This window comes from Bos indicus x Bos taurus, chromosome 2 (genome assembly GCF_003369695.1).
Source record: "Bos indicus x Bos taurus breed Angus x Brahman F1 hybrid chromosome 2, Bos_hybrid_MaternalHap_v2.0, whole genome shotgun sequence".
Classification (NCBI taxonomy): Eukaryota; Metazoa; Chordata; class Mammalia; order Artiodactyla; family Bovidae; genus Bos; species Bos indicus x Bos taurus.
In genome coordinates this window covers 18825754-18851768 of record NC_040077.1, presented here as the reverse complement: position 1 = coordinate 18851768, position 26015 = coordinate 18825754, and the positions used below count along the sequence as shown (strand labels likewise).

The following is a 26015-nucleotide window of genomic DNA, read 5'->3' as shown; positions in this document are numbered from 1 at the left end:
CCTGCCAATGCAGGAGAAGGAATAGATGTGGATTTGATCCCTGGATCAGGAAAATCCCCCAGAGGAGGGCGTGGCAACCCACCCCAGTATTCTTGCCTGGAGAATCCCATGGACAGAGGAGCCTGGCGGGTCACAAACAGTCAGACACAACTGAAGCAACTTAGAAAGCAAGCACACACAGCAATCTTGTGCCTGCATTCTTGCAGTGCCTATTTTAGAACTGACCGCTATCTTGTTGACTTCTCTCATTACTGAGTTAACTACATCTTTGATACATACTTGTTTTAGCTTTTTGCAAGGATTAGGTTTTCAGCTTTTTGAAAACTGTTATTTGACACAACAAATATGTACTGAGTGCATTTGTCAAGTAGTGAAACAGGCACCAGGGCTACACATGTGAAAGTAAAAGAAAAAAAAAAAAAGTCCTGCACGCGTGGAGCTTACTTTACAGAGGGAGCTAAACTTGCCCTTGGTCATCAAAATTAGTGCTCCCTGGAATAAAAAGTGAACTTCTGCTTTCTATACCTTAAGAAACAAACCTGAAAAATGTCCAGAGAGTAAAAAAGAATAAAGATCTTTTAAGAATTAAAAAAAAATAAAAAACAACCCTCTGAGGGGTAGAAGCTTACAAGAAATGTAACAAGAAATCCTGAAATCTTAAAGCTATATAACTTATAGCTTTAGAATCATAAAGAGAATGGATAAGATAAACAAGGACCTCAATGAAATGTAAGAACTCTTTAAATGTAAAAGAGGGCTTTTTAAAACTACCAAAAGGAAGAAATAATTTTTTTCTAATATGCTTGAACTTTTTATTCTAACATAAATCACATGCTCAAAAGAAAAACAGGGTCAATTATTTTATTTTGTTTTGGGGTTTTATTTTCTAAATTCATGTTTAAAGAGTAAAGGGAAAGTCAAGGAGTATGCTTATTTCAACTTCAGCACTCTATATCATGGAAAGTACCCATTGTGTTCCCCAATAAACCAGCCCATGGTGTCCTGGTCAATATCAGATATTGGGTTCATTAACCATGGTGTTGACCTTGTGTGTAGGAAAGAAGTAAGCTTACCCAAAGAAAGGTCTGGTCTTTGCTCTTGTCTCCTGGGAGGTAACCTCTAAGTCCTTGGAATGTCCAGCCTTGAAAAAAGTGTCTTTGTTTACCTGGGTGCCCTGGGCCAGCCAGACAATAACAAACTAACTTAGCATAGTGGCTTTGAGCCACATCAACAATGTGATTTAGGGTGGAGGCTTTGGGTCACATGATATCAGTTGACCTCCAGAGGTCATGGAGACAGAGAGCAGCCATTTGAGTGGCCAGATAGGTTGTAGTGACCAAGCCCCAGCTAAGACTGTGGATGCCAAGGCTCGAGTGACCTTCCCTGGCTGGCAATATTTCACGCATGTTGTCTCACATCACTGCTGGGAGAAGTTAATGTTCTCCATGACTCCGTGGAGAGATGACAACTGGAAGCACCACTTTTGGACTTTTCTGGGCTCTGCCTATGCATCTCTCCCTTGGTTGACTTCAATTTGTATTTTTTTCTCACAATAAACCATGACCATATGTGTAACAGCTTCCAGTGAATTCTGCGTGCTCTTCTAGCAAATTATGGAGTTTGAGCATGGTCTTGAGAATTCCTGAGCTTGTAATTGGTATCAGAAGTGAAGGCAGTATTATAGATTATGTTCCCTAACTTCACATCTTTTATATTTTAGGTTCCCATGTCTTTAGAAGAAAAATGACGATAATACTAATTTTTATGCATCTTTGGCTAAATATTGATTGTCCAATGTGTATCATAGCAAAGATAGAGAGATACAAAATAACGTCTCTAAACTTGAAACTCCAGTACTTTGGCCACCTCATGCGAAGAGTTGACTCATTGGAAAAGACGCTGATGCTAGGAGGGATTGGGGGCAGGAGGAGAAGGGATGACAGAGGATGAGATGGCTGGATGGCATCACTGACTCGATGGACGTGAGTCTGAGTGAACTCTGGGAGTTGGTGATGGACAGGGAGGCCTGGCGTGCTGCAATTCATGGGGTCACAAAGAGTCAGACATGACTGAGTGACTGAACTGAACTGAACTAAAACTTAAAAGAACTTATTTCTTAAAAACATGTGGCTGCGGAGAAGACTCTACACATGGACATCACCAGATGGTCAACACTGAAATCAGATTGATTATATTATTTGCAGCCAAAGATGGAGAAACTCTCTACAGTCAACAAAAACAAGACCAGGAGCTGACTGTGGCTCAGATCATGAACTCCTGATTTCCAAATTCAGACTTAAATTGAAGAAAGTAGGGAAAACCACTAGAACATTCAGGTTTGACCTAAATCAAATCCCTTATGATTATACAGTGGAAGTGAGAAATAGATTTAAGGGCCTAGATCTGATAGGCCTCATGAACCATGGAATGAGGTTCGTGACATTGTACAGGAGACAGGGATCAAGACCATCCCCATGGAAAAGAAATGCAAAAAAGCAAAATGGCTGTCTGGGGATGTCTTACAAATAGCTGTGAAAAGAAGAGAAGTGAAAAGCAAAGGAGAAAAGGAAAGATATAAGCATCTGAATGAGGAGTTCCAAAGAATGGCAAGAAGAGATAAGAAAGCCTTCCTCAGTGATGAATGCAAAGAAATAAAGGAAAACAACAGAATGGGAAAGACTAGAGATCTCTTCAACAAAATTAGAGATAGCAAGGGAACATTTCATCCAAAGACGGGCTCAATAAAGGATAGAAATGGTATGGACTTAATAGAAGCAGAAGATATCAAGAAGAGGTGGCAAGAATACACAGAAGAACTGTACAAAAAAGATCTTCACGACCCAGATAATCACGATGGTGTGATCACTGACCTAGAGCCAGACATCCTGGAATATGAAGTCAAGTGGGCCTTAGAAAGCATCACTACAAACAAAGCTAGTGGAGGTGATGGCATTCCAGTTGAGCTGTTTCAAATCCTGAAAGATGATGCTGTGAAAGTGCTGCACTCAATATGCCAGCAAATTTGGAAAACTCAGCAGTGGCCACAGGACTGGAAAAGGTCAGTTTTCATTCTGATCCCAAAGAAAGGCAATGCCAAAGAATGCTCAAACTACCGCACAATTGCACTCATCTCACATGTTAGTAAAGTAATGCTCAAAATTCTCCAAGCCAGGCTTCAGCAATATGTGAACTGTGAACTTCCTGATGTTCAAGCTGGTTTTAGAAAAGGCAGAGGAACCAGAGACCAAAGTGCCAACATCCGCTGGATCACTGAAAGAGCAAGAGAGTTCCAGAAAAACATCTATTTCTGCTTTATTGACTATGTCAAAGCTTTTGACTGTGTGGATCACAATAAACTGTGGGAAGTTCTGAAAAAGATGGGAATACCAGATCACCTGACCTGCCTCTTGAGAAATCTGTATGCAGGTCAGGAAGCAATAGTTAGAACTGGACATGGAACAACAGACTGGTTCCAAATAGGAAAAGGAGTATGTCAAGGCTGTACATTGTCACCCTGCTTATTTAACTTATATGCAGAGTACATCATGAGAAACACTGGACTGGAAGAAACACAAGCTGGAATCAAGATTGCTGGGAGAAATATCAATAACCTCAGATATGCAGATGACACCACCCTTATGGCAGAAAGTGAAGAGGAACTAAAAAGCCTCTTGATGAAAGTGAAAGTGGAGAGTGAAAAAGTTGGCTTAAAGCTCAACATTCAGAAAACTAAGATCATGGCATCCTGTCCCATCACTTCATGGCAAATAGATGGGGAAACAGTGGAAACAGTGTCAGACTTTATTTTTGGGGGCTCCAAAATCACTGCAGATGGTGACTGCAGCCATGAAATTAAAAGACGCTTGGTCCTTGGAAGGAAAGTTATGTCCAACCTAGATAGCATACTGAAAAGCAGAGACATTACTTTGCCAACAAAGGTCTGTCTAGTCAAGGCTATGGTTTTTCCTGTGGTCATGTATGGATGTGAGAGTTGGCTGTGAAGAAGGCTGAGCACCGAAGAATTGATGCTTTTGAAGTGTGGTGTTGGAGAAGACTCTTGAGAGTCCCTTGGACTGCAAGGAGATCCAACCAGTCCATTCTGAAGGAGATCAGCCCTGGAATTTCTTTGGAAGGAATGATGCTGAAGCTGAAACTCCAGCACTTTGGCCACTTCATGTGAAGAGTTGACTCATTGGAAAAACTCTGATGCTGGGAGGGACTGGGGGCAGAAGGAGAAGGGGATGACAGAGGATGAGATGGCTGGATGGCATAACCGACTCAATTGACGTGAGTCTGAGTGAACTCTGGGAGTTGGTGATGGACAGCGAGGCCTGGCGTGCTGCGATTCATGGGGTCGCAAAGAGTTGGACACGACTGACGGACTGATCTGATCTGATCTGATGAATTTTTCTATTTTTGCTGAAGGTTGCCTTAAATGCTTTTGACAATTAATTGAGTAAAACTATAAGCAAAAAGGAGATGAAGTACGTACGTACTTGGAAAATGTATTAAGTATATAAAAACACTTTTACACATGATATAACATAAATTTGCTTATGTAAAATTAATTACAGTTGAACAAAGCTATTATGGGCCATTGTGTGTGTGTGCATGCTCAGTCCCCCGACTCTTTGCCACCCCAAGGACTGTAACCCACCAGGCTCCTCTGTCTATGGAATTTTACAGGCAAGAATATTGGAGCTGGTTGCCAATTCCTACTCCAGGGGATCTTCTGACCCCAGGGATCAAACCTGAGTCTCTTGTGCATTGGCAGGCAGATTCTTTACCACTGAGCCAACTGGGAACCCCCAATAATTTGTGTAAAAGGGTATATTTTTCAGAGGCATAGATGGGAATCTGAAATAGTGGGTAAGAGAAATACAACAATTAGCTGATAGCAAACAATGCAAGAATAAAAGAGAAGCAGGCTTGAGTTCCATCAAGAGAGTAATAAAATATAAGCAGAGCAATGAAGCTTTGAAGACAAACCCACTGATGACTGTCAACCACATATGATCAAGGATGTGGCAAAACACCATCCTTGGCTCCATAAGGTGTATAAAGTTAGTCAGGTTCCAAACCATCAGACCACGAAGGGCTTCAAAAACATTCTGGAGTAAATCTTAAGATTGTCCCAGAAATCTTAGACTAAATCACATATTCAAGAACACAAGATTGCCAGTGGAATTCACTCACAGATTTTCTGAATTTAGGGCAATCTGAGATTAAGTTTTGGAGAAGGCAGTGGCACCCCACTCCAGTACTCTTGCCTGGAAAATCCCACGGATGGAGGAGCCTGGTGGGCTGCAGTCCATGGGGTCGCTAAGAGTCAGACACGACTGAGCAACTTCACTTTCACTTTTCACTTTCATGCACTGGAGAAGGAAATGGCAACCCACACCAGTGTTCTTGCCTGGAGAATCCCAGGGACGGGGGAGCCTGGTGGGCTGCCATCTATGGGGTCGCACAGAGTCGGACACGACTGAAGTGACTTAGCAGCAGAGATTAAGTTTATAATCTCAAAGTTACCAGAATATTGAGCCCTTAAGGCTACATACACATGGGCCTTGGCCTTGAGGACAGCAAGATAAATGGCAAAGAAGTTTTATAGTTCTGTATATATACAGTTTTATGTAGCTATAAACTCACCTGCTTGCTTCCCATTCCTCCAGAGCCACAGTAGGCAAAAAAAACACTGTAAGCCAAGTCTGGCCCCTATCTGTTTTTAAAAATAGAGTTTATTTTAACGGATCCCATCCATTAATTTAAATACTACCTATAGCTGCTTTTCGCTATGACAGTAGAGTTGAGCATAGACCCCATGGGCCACAAAGTCAACAATATTTACCAGCTGGCTCTTTACAGAAAAAAAAAATTGCTAATTTCTGGTCCAGAGTGATCTCTGAAACAAGTCAGCTAGTCATTTTCTGCCAAGCCGTTAATGGCTAATGATAGATTAATGTATCTGTGTTCCCATGTAATTTATCTATTGTTCAGAAGGAAGATTCCTGGAGTCAAAATCTTTTCATTTGAAACAACACTGTAATGATAGAAATTTTAGGCACCAGGATGAGTGTTGGGGCGTATAACTGAGGACACGCATATGTCCCAGTTGTCATGGGACCATCCCACTCTAATTGAACTTGTTGTCATGGGACAATTATTAAAGGTAGCCCCTTTCACTTTCAAAACTATCTTTGTTTGAGAAGCAAAACTCTAGGCAACCATGGCTCAAACAACTTATATTTTTAAGAGGAATTTGTTAAAAATATAATATGCCCAAGTTGAAAATTATTTACAGTCAGACACCTGGGTTAAAAAACTAAAACAGCAAAAACAGCTAAAACTTTTTGATGCAATCTAATGGGATATATAGTGTCACCACGGAGGTTATGACCAATAAAAAATAGATGAAAGCACAAACAAATGAGAATAAAGTACATGTTTTATTCTTGACTTGACAATTGAATGGTTCTTAGTTTCTAAATTTTAAAAATCTATTCTCTAATTCCAACTTTGATTTTTATTATAGATGCACTAAATGAATGCAGATTAAATAAATATATAAATGCACACATACACTAAGTAAAAAGGGAATCTTACAAGAGAAACATCAGAAGCGGCTTATAGGTCAATGAAACTGAACAAACAGTTCCAAGTTCCTCTGGCTGTTGATCAGCCCTAGGCATTACACCCCCCTGGGGAAGGCAGTACACTTGCCATAGGGAAGTAAACAAAATATCCCCAAGCATCTCTGACTGTTCTTTGGAAAAGCTCCATGGACGGAAGTCTTTTTGATTTGCATATTTATCAAGCACTAGTTGGCCTGGTTTCTCTGTTTTTTAATTTAAAAACAACTTTTAAAAAATGCTATGCTCAAATAGATATTTCTGCTACCAAAAAGAAAATACAACTGATCTAATAAGTAATCACCATTTTTGGGGTTATACGTTTCTTAAATCAAACCCCATACCCTCCAGAGATGCTCAGAGGGCTCCAACATACCTTGTGCACACCAGGACCCAGAGACCCCATGGAGACTGAGACAGAACTGTGTTTGGGTGTCTCCTGAGGAGGGACAGGTCAGCCATGGACTGCTGCGGGGGCAGGGGCTCTGGGTGCAGTAGACCTGGATATGCCATAAGCCCTCTTGGACTAGGTCACCATTAATTCACCATAGAGCTGCTAGAGCTTACACAGGACTGGGGAAACAGACTCTTGGAGGGCACAAACAGAACCTTGTGTGCACCAGGACCCAGGAGAAAGGAGAAGTGACCCCACAAGAGACTGACCCAGACTTGCCCGTGAGTGTCCAGGAGTCTCTGGTGGAGGTGTGGGTCGGTGGTGGCCTGCTGCAGGGTTGGGGGTACTGAGTGCAGCAGGGTGTGCATGGGACCTTTTAAAGGAGGTCCCCATTTTCTTCATTACCTGCACCATAGGTTGGCCTTAGCTCAAATAACAGGGACGGAGCACAGCACCGCCCTTCAACAGAAAATTGGATTAAAGATTTACTGAGCATGGCCCCGCCCATCAGAACAAGACCCAGTTTCCCCTTCAGTCATTCTTTCCTTTCAGGAAGCTTGCATAAGCCTCTTATCTGTTTCCATAAGAGGGCAGACAGACTGAAAACCACAATCACAGAAAACTAACCAATCTGATCATGGCACACCACTCCAGTACTCTTGCCTGGAAAATCCCATGGACGGAGGAGCCTGGTAGGTGGCAGTCCATGGGGTCGCACAGAGTCGGACACGACTGAGCGACTTCACTTTCACTTTTCACTTTCATGAATTGGAGAAGGAAATGGCAACCCACTCCAGTGTTCTTGCCTGGAGAATCCCAGGGACAGGGAAGCCTGGTGGGCTGCTGTCTATGCGGTCGCACAGAGTCAGACACAACTGAAGTGACTTAGCAGCAGCAACCAATCTGATCACATGGACCACAGCTTTGTCTAACTCAAAGAAACTGTGAGCCATGCACTGTAGGGCCTCCCAAGATGGATGGGTGATAGTGGAGAATTCTGACAAAACATGGTCCACTGGAGAAGGGAATGGCAAACTACTTCAGTATCCTTGCCTTGAGAAACCCATGAACAATTCAGTTCAGTTCAGTCACTCAGTCATGTCTGACTCTTTGCACCCCATGGACTGTAGCACCCCAGGCCTCCCTGTCCATCACCAACTGCTAGAGTTTACTCAAACTCATGTCCATTAAGTCAGTGATGCCATCCAACCATCTCATCCTCTGTTGTCCCCTTTTCCTCCTGCCTTCAATCTTTCCAGAATCAGGGTCTTTTCAAAAGAGTCAGTTCTTCGCATCAGGTAGCCAAAGTATTGGAGTTTCAGCTTCAACATCAGTCCTTCCAATGAATATTCAGGAAATTAGTCCAAGGAATTTTGCAGCCCAAGGGACTCTCATGAGTCCTCTCCAAGACCACAGTTCAAAAGCATCAATTCTTCAGCACTCAGCTTTCTTTATAGTCCAACTCTCACATTCATACAAACTACTGGAAAACCATAGCCTTGACTAGATGGACATTTGTTGGCAAGGTAATGTCTCTGCTTTTTAATATGCTGTCTAGGTTGGTCATAAATTTTTTTCCAAGGAGCAAGCATCTTTTAATTACATGGCTGCGGTCACCATCTGCAGTGATTTTGGAGCCCCCAAAAATAAAGTCTGACACTGTTTCCCCATCTATTTGCCATGAAGCAATGGAACCGGATGCCATGATCTTCATTTTCTGAATGTTGAGCTTTAAGCCAACTTTTTCACTCTCCTCTTTCACTTTCATCAAGAGGTTCTTTAGTTCTTCTTTACTTTCTGCCATAAAGGTGGTGTCATCTAAGGTTATTAATATTTCTCCCAACAATCTTGATTCCAGCTTGTGCTTCTTCCAGCCCAGCATTTCTCATGATGTACTATGCATACAAGTTAAATAAGCAGGGTGACAATATATAGCCTTGACGTACTCCTTTTCCTATTTGGAACCATTCTGTTGTTCCATGTCCAGTTCTAACTGTTAGATCTTGAGCTGCATACAGATATCTCAGGAAGCAGGTCAGGTGGTCTGGTATTCCCATCTCTTTCAGAATTTTCCACAGTTTGTGGTGATCCACACAGTCAATGGCTTTGGCATAGTCAATAAAGCAGAAATAGATGTTTTTCTGTAACTCTCTTGCTTTTTCCATGATCTAGCGGATGTTGGCAATTTGATCTCTGGTTCCTCTGCCTTTCCTAAATCTAGCTTGAACATCAGGAAGTTCACGGTTCACATATTGTTGAAGCCTGGCTTGGAGAATTTTGAGCATTACTTTACTAGAGTGTGAGATGAGTGCAATTGTGCAGTAGTTTGAGCATTCTTTGGCATTGCCTTTCTTAGGGATTCGGAGAAGGCAATGGCACCCCACTCCAGTACTCTTGCCTGGAGAATTCCCACAGACAGAGGAGCCTGGTAGGCTGCGGTCCATGGGGTTGCTAAGAGTCGGACATGACTGAGCGACTTCACTTTCACTTTTCACTTTCATGCATTGGAGAGGGAAATGGCAACCCACTCCAGTGTTCTTGCCTGGGGAAAGCTGACCTTTTCCAGTCCTGTGGCCTTGGCTGAGTTTTCCAAATTTTCTGGCACTTTCACAGCATCATCTTTTAGGATTTGAAATACCTCAACTGGAATTCCATCACCTCCACTAGCTTTGTTTGTAGTGATGCTTCCTAAGGCCCACTTGACTTCACATTCCAGGATGTCTGGCTCTAGGTGAGTGATCACACCATCATGATTATCTGGGTCGTGAAGATCTTTTTTGTAAAGTTCTTCTGTGTATTCTTCTGTGTATGACAAAATGTGGTCCACTGGACAAGAGAATGGCAAACCACTTCTGTATTCTTGCCTTGAGAACCCCATAAACAGTATGAAAAGGCAAAAAGATAGGACACTGAAAGATGAACTCCCCAGGTAGGTAGGTGCCCAATATGCTACTGGATATCAGTGGAGAAATAACTTAAGAAAGAATGAAGAGACGGAGCCAAAGAAAAAACAACACCCAGTTGTGGATGTGACTGGTGATGGAAGCAAGGTCTGATGCTGTAAAGAGCAATACTGCATAGGAACCTGAAATGTTAGATCCATGAATCAAGGAAAATTGGAAGTGGTCAAACGGGAGATGGCAAGAGTGAACATCAACATTTTAGGAATCAGCAAACTAAAATGGACTGGAATGGGTGAAATTAAATCAGATGACCATTATATATACTACTGTGGGCAAGAATTCCTTAGAAGAAATGGAGTAGCCATCATGGTCAACAAAAGAGTCTGAAATGCAGTACTTGGATGCAATCTCAAAAATGACAGAATGATCTCTGTTCGTTTCCAAGGAAAACCATTTGATATCATGGTAATCCAATATGCCATGACCAGTAATGCTAAAGAAGCTGAAGTTGAACAGTTCTATGAAGATCTACAAGACCTTCTAGAACTAACACCCAAAGAAGATGTCCTTTCCATTATAGGGGACTGGAATGCAAAAGTAGGAAGTCAAGAAACACCTAGGGTAACAGGCAAATTTGGCCTTGGAGTACAGAATGAAGCAGGACAAAAGCTAATAGAGTTTTGCCAAGAGAACACACTGGTCATAGCAAACACCCTCTTCCAACAACACAAGAGAAGACTCTACACATGGACATCACTAGATGGCCAACACTGAAATCAGATTGATTATATTCTTTGGAGCCAAAGATGGAGAAGCTCTATACAGTCAGCAAAAACAAGACTGGGAGTTGACTGTGGCTCAGATCATGAACTACTTATTGCCAAATTCAGGCTTAAATTGAAAGGTAAAACCACTAGACCATTCAGGTATGATCTAAATCAAATCCCTTACTACTATATAGTGGAAGTGAGAAATAGATTCAAGGGATTAGATCTGATTAGATTAGACAGAATGCCTGAAGAACTATGGATGGAGGTTCATGACATTGTACAGAAGGCAGTGATCAAGACTATGCCCAAGAGAAAGAAATGCAAAAAGGCAAAATGGTTGTCTGAGGAGGCCTTACAAACAGCTGTGAAAAGAAGAGAAGCAAAAGGCAATGGAGAAAAGGAAAGATATATCCATTTAAATACAGAGTTCCAAAGAATAGCAAGGAGAGATAAGAAAGCCTTCCTCAGTGATCAATGCAAAGAAATAGAAGAAAACAATAGAATGGGAAAGACTAGAGATCTCTTCAAGAAAATTAGAGATACCAAGAGAACATTTCATGTAAAGATGGGCTCAACAATGGACAGAAAAGGTATGGACCTAAGAGAAGCAGAAAGTATTAAGAAGAGGTGGCAAGAATACACGGAAGAACTGCACAAAAAAGATCATCATAACTCAGATAACATTGATGGTGTGATCACTCACCTAGAGCCAGACATCCTGGAATGCCAAGTCAAGTTGGCCTTAGGAAGCATCACTATGAACAAGGCTAGTGGAGGTGATGGAATTCCAATTGATCTATTTTAAATTCTAAAAGATGATGCTGTAAAAGTGCTCCACTCAATATGCCAACAAATTTGGGAAACTCAGCAGTGGCCACAGGACTGGAAAAGGTCAGTTTTCATTCCAATCCCAAAGAAAGGTAATGCCAAAGAATGCTCAAACTACCACACATTTGCACTCATCTCACACACTAGCAGAGTAATGGTCAAAATTCTCCAAGCCAGGCTTCAACAATACGTGAACCGTGAACTTCCAGATGTTCAAGCTAGATTTAGGAAAGGCAGAGGAACCAGAGAACAAATTGCCAACATCTGCTGGATCATCAAAAAAGCAAGAGAATTTCAGAAAAATATCTACTTCTGTTTCATTGACTATGCCAAAGCATAGTCAATGACTATGTGTGGATAGTTTGACTGTGTGGATCACCACACACTGTGGAAAATTCTGAAAGAGGTGGGAATACCAGACCACCTGACCTGTCTCCTTAGAAATCTGTATGCAGGTCAGGAAGCAACAGTTAGAACTGGACATGGAACAACACACTGGTTTCAAATCGGGAAAGGAGGACGTCAAGGCTATATACTGTCAGCCTGCTTATTTAACTTATATGCAGGGTACATCATGAGAAATGCTGGGCTGGAGGAAGCACAAGCTGGAAGCAAGATTGCCAGGAGAAATGTCAATAACCTCAGATATGCAGATGACACCACCCTTATGGCAGAAAGTGAAGAGGAACTAAAGAACCTCTTGATGAAAGTGAAAGAGGAGAGTGAAAACATTGGCTTAAAACTCAACATTCAGAAAACGAAGATCATGGCATCTGGTCCTATCACTTCATGGCAAATAGATGGGGAAACAGTGGCTGACTTTATTTTTTGGGGCTCCAAAATCACTGCAGATGGTGAGTGCAGCCATGAAATTAAAAGACGCTTGGTCCTTGGAAGGAAAGTTATGACCAACCTAGATAGCATATTGAAAAGCAGAGACATTACTTTGCCAACAAAGGTCCATCTAGTCAAGGCTATGGCTTTTCCAGTAGTCATGTATGGATGTGAAAGTTGGACTCTAAAGAAAGTTGAGCACTGAAGAATTGATGCTCCAACTGTGGTATTGGAGATGACTCCTGAGAGTCCCTTGGAAGAATGGAGATCCATCCTAAAAGTACTCAGTCCTGAATATTCATTGGAAGGACTGATGCTAAAACTGAAACTCCAATACTTTGGCCACCTGATGCAAAGAACCGACTCATTTGAATAGACCTTGATGCTGGGAAAGATTGAAGGCAGGAGGAGAAGGGGATGACAGGGGCTGAGATGGTTGGATGGCATCACTGACTCAATGAACATGAGTTTGAGTAAACTTTGGGAGTTGGTGATGGACAGGGTGGTCTGACGTGCTGCAGTCTATGGGGCCACAAAGAGTCAGACATGACTGAACGACTGAACTGAACTGAGTTTTCTTAATTCCTTTTTTTTTCCACGAGAGGACTTAATATATAGGGCAAAAGAATGAATTAAATGATTGTTCACTGCCATCTTTCTTGATAAATCCCTCATTATGATGATGAAGTCATTTAGTCATTTATTCAGCCAATCAACACTTACCAAATACTTCTGGTACCAGGCAATGTGATAGGGTCTGAAAACACCAACAGGGGGAAAGCATGTCCTCCCCTTGTACTCACAACAGAGTACAGAGGGGGAGACTGTTCACAAAGATATAGTCGCACCACAATACATGGTCAAAATTCTACAAGTGCACAGAAGAGGGTGCTGGAGACGTTGCCAGGTGAAATATGTCCTAAAGAGGGAGCAGATGTACTCTAGACTGAAAAGTGGAGCAACTTTTCCAGGTTGAGGGACTCAATCATTCAAGGTTTTGCCAGAAAACAGAGAGGACACTCAAAATGTTTTAACTGAAACTAATTCAATAAAGGGAATAGGTAAAGAAACCAATAAGGAATGGTGAGTTTCTCTGGGACTAGACAATTAGAGAGTCGTTAACACCCCTAGCTCTGAGGAGACACAGGATGGAGTGCAGGAGGGAGGGGATAAGGTTATTGGTGACCTGGAGGAGCTGGGGCCATGGTGTGCTGGGCCTTGGAAGAACCTAACCACCTCTACAACCGGCAGAGAAAGGACAAGGAGAAGAACTACCTCAAGTTGCTCTCTCCTTCAGCTCTTAAATCTTCTGTTGATTCCTCCTGTTTATCAGACTCAACTGAAAGTCAGAGGACAAAAGCCCAAGTGGTTCAGTACATATGGATCAACCTTCAAAGGCACTGAGCTAAAGGAAGAAAAACCAACAAGAGATGGGGGAAGTGGGATTTGCAAAGAACAGTCAGTACAGAAGTGACAACGTTGAACTTTGCCTGAGCCCTGCCCCCCAGAATGGCATAATGATAAAGAAACACATCCGCTGCTTTGTCTTCAAGATTTGGCTAACCTTGAAGAACCACCCTACCCTAGAACATTTCAAAATAAGACCTGTCTCTATCCTTCCTCATGACTCCTATACACTGCACAAATGATGCATTTAACTCCTTTGTCTATATGCATCTGAAAGACCCCAGGCTCCCTTTCTTTTGAGATGTTCCTCATAAATGAATGTTCTTCCTATTGCAAAAGCCCAGATGAAATAACCTCAATTGTCTGGTACATTTTATCTGTCACAGGAACGACATATGCAAAAATACAGAGGTAATACAAGCATCAGCTGACCACGGGGAGGAGGGACAAGGATAGAGTGAAGCTGAGGACCAGAAAGGAAAGCCCAAAGTTAAGTTGGGAGCAGAGGTTTTAGACCTTGAATCTTGAGCAGTTTGAACCTTATTGTGTAGGCAACAGACAGTTGTCAAATGTTGTGAGGCATGAGAGAGGCAGATGTATGTTTTAGAAATATAACTAGAAGTCATATTAAGAATGGATAAAAATGAGGAGTGTTCTGTCTGCAAGTGAAGAAGCAAATGAACAGGAAAATTTCCAGGAGAGACTATCAAAGTCAGAGTAAAGACAGTGGTAGAATGGCTGGGAAGGAGAGGTTAGAAATGATGTTTCAATGTCGAAGCAACAGAGCTTTGAGATAATTGAATGTAAACGGTAAGAAACACTCAGATTACTCTGTGGTTTCTAGTTTCAGTTACTTACTACATAATGATTCTATTAACTGAAATAGTAAATCTCAGAAGTGGCAAATATTTGGGGCAGCTTGTGGCAGAGATGGGCAGTGGGAACTAAACTTCAGGAGTTGGCTTATATACACACACATATATATACACATATCTATTCACATACACACATATATACATATGTATGCTTAACATATATAAATGATTAATAATGTGAGTTGAGTTAGTATATTGACATATAATTGCTAATAAAATGAGTCAATATACACAAAGACATAATATAATATAATAATGATTAATGAAGTGAGTATATACATTGTATATATGTACATACATACAAAACAAGATTATTGGGATAATAACCAGAATTCTTTTAGATGCCTTTCATTTTGCACTCTAGAAAAAAGAACTTGGAAGAAAAATCAAATAGGCTTTAAGTTGGTTTCCTTATAGGGAGAAGGAAAGTTAAAGAGAGCAAGATGGGGAAATGGAAAAGAAAGTGAAACAGAAAGGAAAGCCTGAAGCAATTTTTACCATCCACTTTGAGGCTGTTTCAGAACTATCAAATGACCATTACTACTTTCATCTCTTCCTCTCAAGTGCTGGATCCAGGAAGATCACCTAGTTCAATGGCTTAATTGTATGTGTATTCACATAAGAACCAAGAAGTTAAGGAACACATTAGAAAATAAGTGGAGCTTGTGCTTCATGGTTTAGAAAATGAGCCAGCCTCATACTGATAAGCTCAGCTATAAAGTACTTCATGGTGTTCTGAACACGAAATAGCTGCCAGCCATCAGCTTAATCCATGAAACGGGAACACACGTAAACACCAGTGCTGAGACAGCGCCTCAGGACAGAAGATTAAAATGTCTACATTCTTGCTTTCCTCGACTAAGCACACCAAGAAACAGAGATAATAGTAAGTATATGGGCTTGAAAAGAAAAGAATCAAGGGAAGTGATAGGAATTGCTTAGACAGGTTCATGGAATGGAATAACATTAAGCAGGGAATATTCAGTTCATAGGACTAAGTAGTTCCTAATGTTGACAGCAGCTAGCTATGGAACAATCTTTTTTTTTCAGTCTAGTGGAAAATGCCATTGACAAAGTCACTTAAGATTGATTGACTAAAACCCTAAAGAAAAGCAAAGGAGGGTAAAATATTAACTTTGGCAGGAGAGATGGGCTAATAAGGCATTCCTTGTTCCTATTTTTGCCATCCACTGAGTAAACCGGTCAGTTTACACCTGACTGCCCAGTTTAAAAAGGACAAATGCAGTCTTAACACTGAGTTAAGAGCTTGACAAATCAGTTTCTACAAATTAGATTTAAATGTTTTTTCTCCCTCTTCCCCTCAATAACCAGCCTTTAAGAGTATTGAAATCACACACTCAAAAAAAAAAAAAAAAATCAGAAGGTTTTGTTTCCAGGAATGATGCTAATAAAATAGAGAAGAACAAAAGTTATATTCAGAGAATAGAAACAGAGGAGATTCTTTTTTCCCTAAAATGATACTATTTTTTTCTGATTGTAAAATTAGTGTATAGAATGCCAGTAGGGATGGTGCTATAAGTTCATGCTTTGATTATTCTGCTGTCTTCCAAAAGCAAAGATCAATAAAATACAGAAAGTCAGAAAGACATATAGAAATTTAAAGGCAGAGAAAAGATAAGGGGAGAATAGGAGACAGAAAAAATATCTCTAAGGTCACAAACATGAAGATTCAGACCTACTGTGCTCCAAGTCCAGAAACTACTGGGCTTTGGGAACTGAAAGTACCTCCTTGAGACAGGTGGCCTGGTTTCACCCCCAGAGTGAACCATGCTGCTTCTGGCATACTTTAATATTACCACACAGCAGGAGATCCAAGCCACCAATATAAATAAGGACCTGGTTCTTGATTAGGGGCTAAGGACCTGTGCAAACTATTAGACAGGGGCGGAAGAGTACAAGAAAGAATGAAAGAAAACAACTCTATAAACAAAACACCCTCCCATTAAATTGAACTCTAATCCCAAATGAAAAAACAATTAGTATTAATATAGCTAACTGAATCAACAACCCAAAGAACTGGATAAGACGATAGTGATGAATCAGTTACACTGAAGATTTGAACATACTTCTATCAGAGAATGATAGATGGGTAACAAAAACTACTAAGAATATAAATGATTTGAAGATCTTGTTCTTGATTATGGGCCTGGAGGAAAAGTCAGCTAGAAAAAATTCTTTTGGAAAAGACTTGCCTCCTTGAGGAAAAGAAGGATATGTAAAAAGAAGTTTCCCTTCTTCTCCTGGAATACATTTATAGGATGACATGCTATCTGGATCTGTTCCAGGTTCCTGGACCCTGAAGGTGGAAGCCAGCCGGGGAAGGCTAACCACTGAGACAGGAAAATGGACAGAGTCTGGGGCATTGACTACATCATCTGCTGCTGCTCCATTCCCAGAACCTTCTTATCATGTAAGATACAAATGTTCTTATTGTTCAAACCATTTTCCCTTGTGGATTCTGTTATTTGCAGAAATCTCTTAAACTGATCTATAGATTAAAGCCATTTTAATCAAAATCTACAGTTGTTCATGAAACTGGGTAAGCTGCCCTTAAAATTTATATGAAAGAGCAACAGGTCAAGAATAGGCAAGCCAATTCTAATGAAGAACAACACTGAGGACTTGTCCTATCAAATATCAAAGAGGGTGATGAAATTATAGAAACTGAGAAAGTGTGACACTGGCGCAGAAATAGACAAACGGAGCCGTGGGACAAAATAGTGAGCTCAGAAACACACACAGTTATATATGGAAACCTGGTATGATACAGGAGGGGGGAGGATGGTTCTGAGACAACTGGTTATACTTCTACAGGTTTACACTATACACAAAAATAAATTCTAGAGGGACATAAAAGCCCATAAATATCAGATAGATTAAAGAGAACATCATTATAGCATGAAGGTAGATAAAAAAATTTAAGAAACAAAACCTGTATGTCACAAATGAAAAAGGAAGATTGATAACTCTGACACATTAAAATTAAAATAGTCCATGCTATTTAGATAGATACCTGTTGGAAGAGGAATAGCACTGCCTGCAGTCTTGGCTGTGTACGCCAAGACCATAGGGTCCTGCTTTCTGTCCGGTTCATTTCTCAGGATTGTGTTTACCAGGAACATCTGAGCAATGAGGTATCATCTCTCCCCAGACAGACAGCAGGCTAGATACCACTCAATGTAAAAGGTGTCTATTCTCCAAGTACGATGTTCCTCTATAAGTATAATATACACCCACAGCTTTTTGGTCTTAGCTCTATGTATTCGGTACTCAATACTAGGCTTATGTCTTCCCCATTGCTTGCTTGGCTTGATTTCAACCTGTCATATTTTTCAGGAAGGGCTTCTGGGAACTAAGTTTCCCACACTCTCCTTTGCATATTTAAAATGTCTATCTGTGGCTTATGTAATTGACTATGAATTTGGCTGGGTTTTAAAGAGTCATATTTTCTTTCCCTGAGGACTTGATATCTGTTCCTGTACAGTGTTCTTGCCCTGGAGAGTGCTACCAGGGAGACTAACACCAGAATGAACTTTCCTTCAATAGGTAACTTGATGTTGTCTAGATGCCCACAGAATTTTCTCATTATCTTTGAAGTCCATAAGCACTGGATGTGTTTCAGTACTAAGCAGTGAGCATCAGCTTTTCCTGAAATGATTCTGTAAATTCAAGTCTGCTTTCATTTCAATAAAATGTCCTATTTTTACTCTTCTTGGTCAGTCACTCAGTCATGTCTGACTCTTTGTGACCCCATGGACTGCAGCATGCCAGGCTTCCCCGTCCTTCACTGTCTCCTGGAGTTTGTTTGAACTCATATCCATTGAGTTGGTGATGCCATCCAACCATCTCATTCTCTGTCGTCCCCTTCTCCTCCTGCCCTTGATCTTAACCAGCATCAGGGTCTTTTCCAATGAGTTGGCTCTTCACATCAGGTGGCCAAAGTACTGGAGCTTCAGCTTCAGCATCAGTCCTTTCAGGAAGTATTTAGGGTTGATTTCATTTAGGATTAACTGGTTTGATCTCCTTGCTGTCCAAGGAATTCTCGAGTCTTCTCCAGTACCACAGTTCAAAAGCATCACTTCTTCGATGCTCAGTCTTCTTTATGGTCCAACTCACATCTGTACATGACTACCAGAAAGACCATCGCTTTGATTATACAGATCTTTGTCAGCAGAGTAATGTCTCTGCTTTTTAATATGCTGTCTAGATTTGTCATAGTTTTTCTTCCAAGGAACAAGCGTCTTTTAATTTCACGGCTGCAGTCACCATTAGCAGTGATTTTGGAACCCCCCCAAAATAAAGTCTGTCACTGTATCCATTTCTTTCCCATCTATTTGCCATGAAGTTATGGAACTGGATGCCATTATCTTATTTTTTTGAATGTTGAGTTTTAGGCCAGCTTTTTCACTCTCCTCTTTCACCTTCATCAAGAGGCTCTTTAGTTCCTCTTTGCTTTCTGCCATTAGGGTGGTGTTATCTGCATATCTGAAGTTATTAATATCTCTCCTGGCAATCTAGATTCCAGTTTGTGATTAATCCAGCCCAGCATTTCTCATGCTGTACTCTGCATATAAGTTAAATAAGCAGAGTGACAATATATAGCCTCGATGTACTCCTTTTTCAATTTTGAACCAGTTGGTTGTTCCATGTCCAATGCTTCTTTTTTTTTCTCCTGTCTCATTTCTCATGTTCTCTTCAGAGATACCAAGTATCCTTATTTTGGACTTTCTTTTACTCCATATTTATCATTCTATCTTATCTTTTAATACTGTTTTATTTTCCATTTCACTTCTAATTTTATCCTCCATGCCTCTGAAAATATGTTAGAAATTCTTTTCTTCTGTTTTTAATGTAATATTCATTTCTGCATAGTTACATATTTTCTTCTATTTCTTTCTAAGCTCTGCCAACTAAGTTTTCTTATCTATTTACTGTTTATCTTTTATTCCTTGAGTCCTTGTATCTCTTCTTTGAACACTTTTTTCCCCTGAGAGATCACACTATCTTGAATTTCATTTCATGGAGAATTGTTAGCAATTTTTCTGCTGTGTGTTTCTCAACTGGTGTTTGTTTTTACATTCTTTTCCTCCTTTTTTCCTTTTGATATCTTTCCATAAGCTCCAGGCTGGTGGCTTTTTGTTTTGGCTGATATAGTGGTAAAGAATCCACCTGCCAATGCGGGAGATGCAGGTTCTATCCCTGGGTTGGGAAGATCCCATGGAGATGGAAATGGCAATCTACTCCAGTATCCTTGCCTGGAAAACTCCATGGACAGAGGAGCCTGGTGGGTTACAGTCCATGGGGCTACAAAGAGTTGGACATTGAGCACCCACACACGCCACATCTTTAAGTAAATAATGGAGAAGGCATGACATCAGGACAGTGGGTAAGGATGATGGCAGTTGAATTTTGGTCTTTGAGTGCTTTTGCAACAACACACTTTTCCAGGCAACCCCTGCCTAACAGAGGCCGCCCTTGCTTACTATGAAGTCCTAAGTGACATAGATATTTTTGTGTGATGAAAGCCTTAAATTCTCTCCAGGAGACCAAGATTAGCAGCTGCACAGGGTGACACACCACTCACATTGTCAACTCTCCTGACAGCCTTGTTTCCAAGACAGCTTGTCTGAAACTGTCTTGTCCCACCCCACTTTTCCCGCCACTCTATGGCAGCAAGGAGGAGTCCAGAAACATTCCTAAAGCCTGCCCAGGCACCCATCCATACTGCTCCAAGCAGGTGAGCCATGCACGCCTTGTTGTGATGAACACTGTACTCTGTCCCAGATGCTGGATGCAGGCCACCTCAGTCAGCTTTCTACTGTACCCCACCCAATCTTCACCATGCTATGTGAGCTGTGTGTGGGGTGATGATTGGAGTAGAGTTATGAACGCTTTTTCTTCTGTGAATTATAGTTTTATTTCTTGTCCTTGGTGTTTTTAGGTTGGTCCTTAACTGGCAGAAGGTAATAAAAATCCATTTAGCAGATCCTCTCTCATGACACCTTGACTTTCAAGTTCACTCTCTTATTGCAAGGTCCAGTACCTGCTCCCTTTTTCCATGAGATGATAAATTCTAACTCTGCTTGGGAGGATAAGATGCAAGATAACATAACTCAAAGGGAGAAAATTAAGACTCCATCAATTTAATAATTGTGGAAATATAATCTCATTTATGTACCCATATTTTGATAAAAATCACTTCCTTTTACATTTGTTTTTTCTCCTTTATTACTTAAAAATATATCAAGGATACTGTTCCTATACATATAGATAAACATCATTATTTTAAAGGATATATATATAGCATTTCATTATATAAAACTTCTGTTGCTATTTGATTTATATTCTTAAAACTATAAATATTACAGTAAAACTTCTTATATACTGATTTTGCTCTCTTACTCTTCTCCATCTCCTTCACTATGTTAAATTTTAAGAGGAGAAATTGCTGAATGCAAAGGCTATGCTCTTTTAAAACTGAAACGTATTTTACCAAACTTATATCCATAAAGGCTACCCCAGTTTAAAATCTCATCATCAGTAATAAGAATGTCCATTTTCTTATACCCACACACATACTTGCTATTATAATTCTCTTAAATCTTTACCAGTCCAGTGGCTAAAAAATCATAGAAGTGTTTTAATGTGCTTATATTCTCTAAAGAATTGTGTGAATGTTTTAGAAAACCTTTCCCCGCCGAATGACTATAAAACAATACTCACCAGTATTTTTAAGTTCTTTTTTTACACAAATCTTTGCTCTATTTGAAATTTATATTGACTTCACAGAAGCAAGACAAAAAAGTGGGCAGCTCATTTTTCAGTGTCATAAGAAAGTAAAGGCCACCCAGGGATTATCTAGGATGGAGATCTGAAAACTATTGCCTGCAGCCAAATCTGGCCCACCACCTACTTTTATAAATAATGCTTTATTGGAACACAGCCATACTGAGACTTCTTTCATGCTACCATGAGTAGCTGCAAGAGGGATCATGTGACTTGCAAAGCCTAAAAAATTTACTATCCATCCATCCATTCTGAGGTGAGGAAGTCTCAGCCAGAGAACTTCATCTCGGCAGGATTTTCTGTTTGTTGAAACCTCGGTGCCAGCGTTAGCTTTTGCCGCCTGGTATCCTGTTCAGCTGGCTTCTCCTCTTATACATGGTGTGACTGTATATGGTTTCCTTCCCATCCTTTCTACCTGACAATGAGGGTACTGCACAGAACAGCGATCAGTCCCTTTAAGTCTGAAGTTTCAAGAAACTTTTGGTGAGAAGCATGTTAAAGGAAAGCAGGGCATTATGACTTTCCTGCGTGGTGATGCCACACATATAAGCCAGCCCCCACTGCCGCCCCGCCCCCGCACTCAGCTCCCCCACCACTTGCCTAGCAACCTTGATAAAAATTCTTTACAGCTTCTCAAATGGCACCAAACAGATGGGTCTCCTCTTTTTGCACACAGTTCACTTTTACCCCTGACCTTGTCCCTCTGGATTGAAGGAGTTCATTCTCACTCTGAGAGGGAGGGGATGGGCAAAGAGAAGAAATGATAGACTGGGCCCAGGTTTTCTGCCCTGACTCCACCATTCCAAAAAATCTTAGAATGTTCAGCTGTGATAGGGAAAAGGTCTTACTCTTCACGACTACACCAACACCTTTACCGCATGTTACCATCTAGTCTGGCTTCCCCAGTGGCTTAGCAGATTAAGAATTCACCTGCAATGCAGGAGACCCAGGAGATGAAGGTCTGATCCCTGGGTTGGGAAGATCCCCTGGAGAAGGAAATGTCAACCCACTCCAGTATTCTTGCCCAAAAAGTCCCTTAGACAGAGAAACCTGGTGGGCTATAGTCCAAAGGGTCACAAAGAGTCGGACATGACTGAGCGACTGAACACACACACATGCCGTCTAGTCTAGGGAGTGGTTTCTGACCCCTTCCCTACTTTATATCCTGAAGTTCTTACTGTCACTGTTATCCTCTCCAGCTCTGCCCCCGCCTTCCATATTACCTTCTGTCTTCTGTACTTTTTCATCTCACTTGCCAAAGAGCAAGACTACAGGGTAAAAGTTAGTCCATGTTAGAAGATTTGCAAAAAATGACCACCCTAAGCCGGTTTAAATTATTTCCATGTCTGTTCTAACTGACCAAGCAAACAGTGAATCTGTCCCTGTTCAGATTCCACCTGCCCCCCAGCCAGCTGCGCTCATGGGCATCTGGGAGTGGCTCGCAAACCCTGGAAACAAGCCCCAACAGTTTCCCCTTCCTGCCTCTGCTCAAGGAGAGCCCACAGCCAGCCAGGCACCCACTAGCATCCCACCGCCTCCCACTCCTTTCAGAGGCTTCCCTGTCAGGTGGTGGGGAATACTCTTGCAGGTCAGTCCACTCTTGGAGCCTGAATTCCCCATCAGCGAATGAGGAGGATAGTACTACTTACCTCATAAGGATGCAGTAAGTATTAAACGAGCCCAAATTCTTCATGAAGCATCCAGAAGCACTTCATATATATGGGCTATGTCTGTGTGTGTGTGTGTGTGTGTGCGCACACGTGTGTGTTCTCCCAAGGATCTATTGTGATGTGTGTGCTAAGTCGCTTCAGTTGTGTCTGACTCTTTGAGACCCTATGGACTGTAGCCCGCCAGGCTCCTCTGTCCATGGGATTCTCCAGGCAAGAATACTGGAGTGGGCTGCCATGCCCTCCTCCAGGGCATCTTCCTGAATCAGGGTTTGAACCTGTGTCTCTTATGTCTCCTGCATTGGCAGACAGGTTCTTTACCACTAGTGCCATCTGGGAAACCCAGGATCTACTGAGTTTTACACAACCACAGGATAATTGCAAGGCTATTGTTTGTTTAAACCACATTTGTTGAGTAGAAATAACACCAAACTCTAGAGTTGGACTACAAGGAAAGCTGAACGCAGAAGAATGGATGCTTTTGAACTGTAGTGTTGGAGAAGACTCTTGAGAGTCCCTTGGACTGCAAGGAGATCCAACCAGTCCATCCTAAAGGAGATGAGTCCTGAGTGTTCATTGGAAGGACTGATGTTGAAGCTGAAACTCCAATACTTTGGCCACCTGACGTGAAGAGCTGACTCATTGGAAAAGACCCTGATGCTGTGAAAGATTGAGGGCAGGAGGAGAAGGGGATGGCAGAGGATGAGACGGTTGGATGGTATCACCAACTCAATGGACATCAGTTTGGGTAAACTCCAGGAGTTGGTGATGGACAGGGAAGCCTGGCATGCTGCAGTCCATGGGGTCACAAAGAATCAGACATGACTGAGCAACTGAACTGAACTGCTAAGATATGGGGAAATACTCCTAAACATTTTAAACGTACATAGATTTTTGAAAGCTTAATGCTAAATAGATAACCAACAAGGTCCTACAGTATAGCATGGGGAACTATACTCAGTATCTTATAATAACTTATAATGGAAAAGAATTCCAAAAAGGCTATATATAACTGAATCACTTTGCTGAACACCTGAAACTAACACAACATTGTAAATCAACTGTATATCAATGAAATGTTTTTAAAAACTTAAAATATTTTTTAAATTAAATTTATTTATTTTAATTAGAGGCTAATTACTTTACAATATTGTATTGGTTTTGCCATACATCAATATGAATCCATCACGGGTATACACGTGTTCCCAAAAAAAACTTAAAATATTTTAAGTTCTACAATATTTATTATTAAATCTCCAAAATTTACCCAAGGTTCTTGTTTTTTGAGGAACTCAAACCTAAAGGCAAAGACAATAACCTTTCTAAGTAACTACAGTAAAACATCATTCTCTGGAGTATTAAAACGGCACTTCATTGCTAGACAGTTCCTGGTCTTTGAAAAGAGTTCACAGCAAAGATATTAAACTGCTGCTGAGGGTGCAGACATTTAGCTTCAAGAAGTTAGATGGATGATGGTCATTATTTTCAATATTGCTGTGTATATACCCAGCAGACTTCTCACAAAGAGCCAGAGGACCTAGAAGACCCTGAAAGCCAAGATAAGGCAGGCCCGAGGCCGAGGCTGAGGCCAAGGTCTGCTTGCCCCTGAGGTGACAGTAAGTAGCCCCTGCATGAGGAGGGAAGGAGCCTCTGCCTCCTGACTGGCGTGCACTGAGCTAGTGTCCACAGGCCCGAGGCAGCAGTAGAAGAAGGTGGAAACGTGGGAAGCAGCAGAACAAACCTCTGCAGGAGAGTGCCGCCCCACTGAGGCCGGGGTGACTCCACTGAGCGTAAGCGCAAAGAGCACTGCTTCCCACTCCCCCACCCCCACCCCCAGAAGAGGGCTGTGGAGTATCGTGTGGACTGCAGTCCATGCTCACATGTGCTGGGGGCCTTCCCTTGCTGTGTGGGTTCAATGGGAGGCTGGCAGCCTAGCTTCTCTTCTCTTCAGCTGCGTGAGTTTAGGCAACCCCTTCCATCCCTTGGGCTTCCCTGGTGGCTCAGCTGGTAAAGAATCCGCCTGCAATGCAGGTGACCTGGGTTCCATCCCTGGGTTGGAAAGATGCCCTGGAGAAGGGAAAGGCTACCCACTCCAGTATTCTGGCCTGGAGAATTCCATGGACTGTAGAATCCATGCGGTTGCAAAGAGTCTGACAATACTGAGCCATTTTCACTTTCCCTTCCCCATCCCTTAGCTGCCTCATCTGTGTACACAGAGTTCCACTAGACGTCAATGTCGTCAGAGTTTCTCAGAGGACAGCAGATCAAGACTGAAGAAACACATACGGGAAATAAAAACTTTACTTTTAAAAAGTCACCTCATGTTAGAAGAGTCACAAAAGAGTGGGTCAAGTCGCGATTTCACGAACGTAGTTACAACTAAACTAAACTTCACTTCCTTAACACAGATGACAGATAAAGATGACTTACTGGTGATTCGATGTCCTCCAGGAGTAAAACAGAACAGCGTTCACATTTCAACAGTGTTTGGGCCCGATGCATTATTTTCTTGACAATTTTCTCCAGGTCGGTCTGTTCCTCAAAGAGGTCATTAACCACCTCTAGCAAAGCCTAGGAAAGAGAAAATGGATGTATTTAGGTGGCTAAGGGACTGAATTAAAATTTGTCCCTCAAAAATTCCATTTCGTCTTTGCTATAAAAATATAAATATTTTTGTGTGGCTAAATTTTAGAGTGTTTATGGTTGTTTTGACATGTTTCTGTCGTTTCATTTCATAACACAGTCTTGAATTATAAAATATAACTTGAGAATAGTGCCAGTCCATGTGTGTGTGTGCGTGTGTGTGTCTGTGTGTGTGCTTAGGTCGCTCGGTCGCTCATTCATGTCCAACTCTTTATGATCCCATGGACAGTAGCCCACCAGTCCATATAATCCCACATA

The 26015-nt window shown here is 41.4% G+C and overlaps 1 protein-coding gene across 1 annotated transcript in view; it reads right to left on the bottom strand.

Annotated features, from left to right (window-relative positions):
- PDE11A (phosphodiesterase 11A) overlaps positions 1-26015 on the bottom strand; it is a 422322-nt gene that overhangs the window by 236262 nt on the left and 160045 nt on the right. The window contains exon 4 of the mRNA XM_027556915.1: positions 25545-25685. Within this exon, the coding sequence (XP_027412716.1) occupies positions 25545-25685 (141 nt within the window). The remainder of the gene's footprint in view (positions 1-25544; positions 25686-26015) is intronic.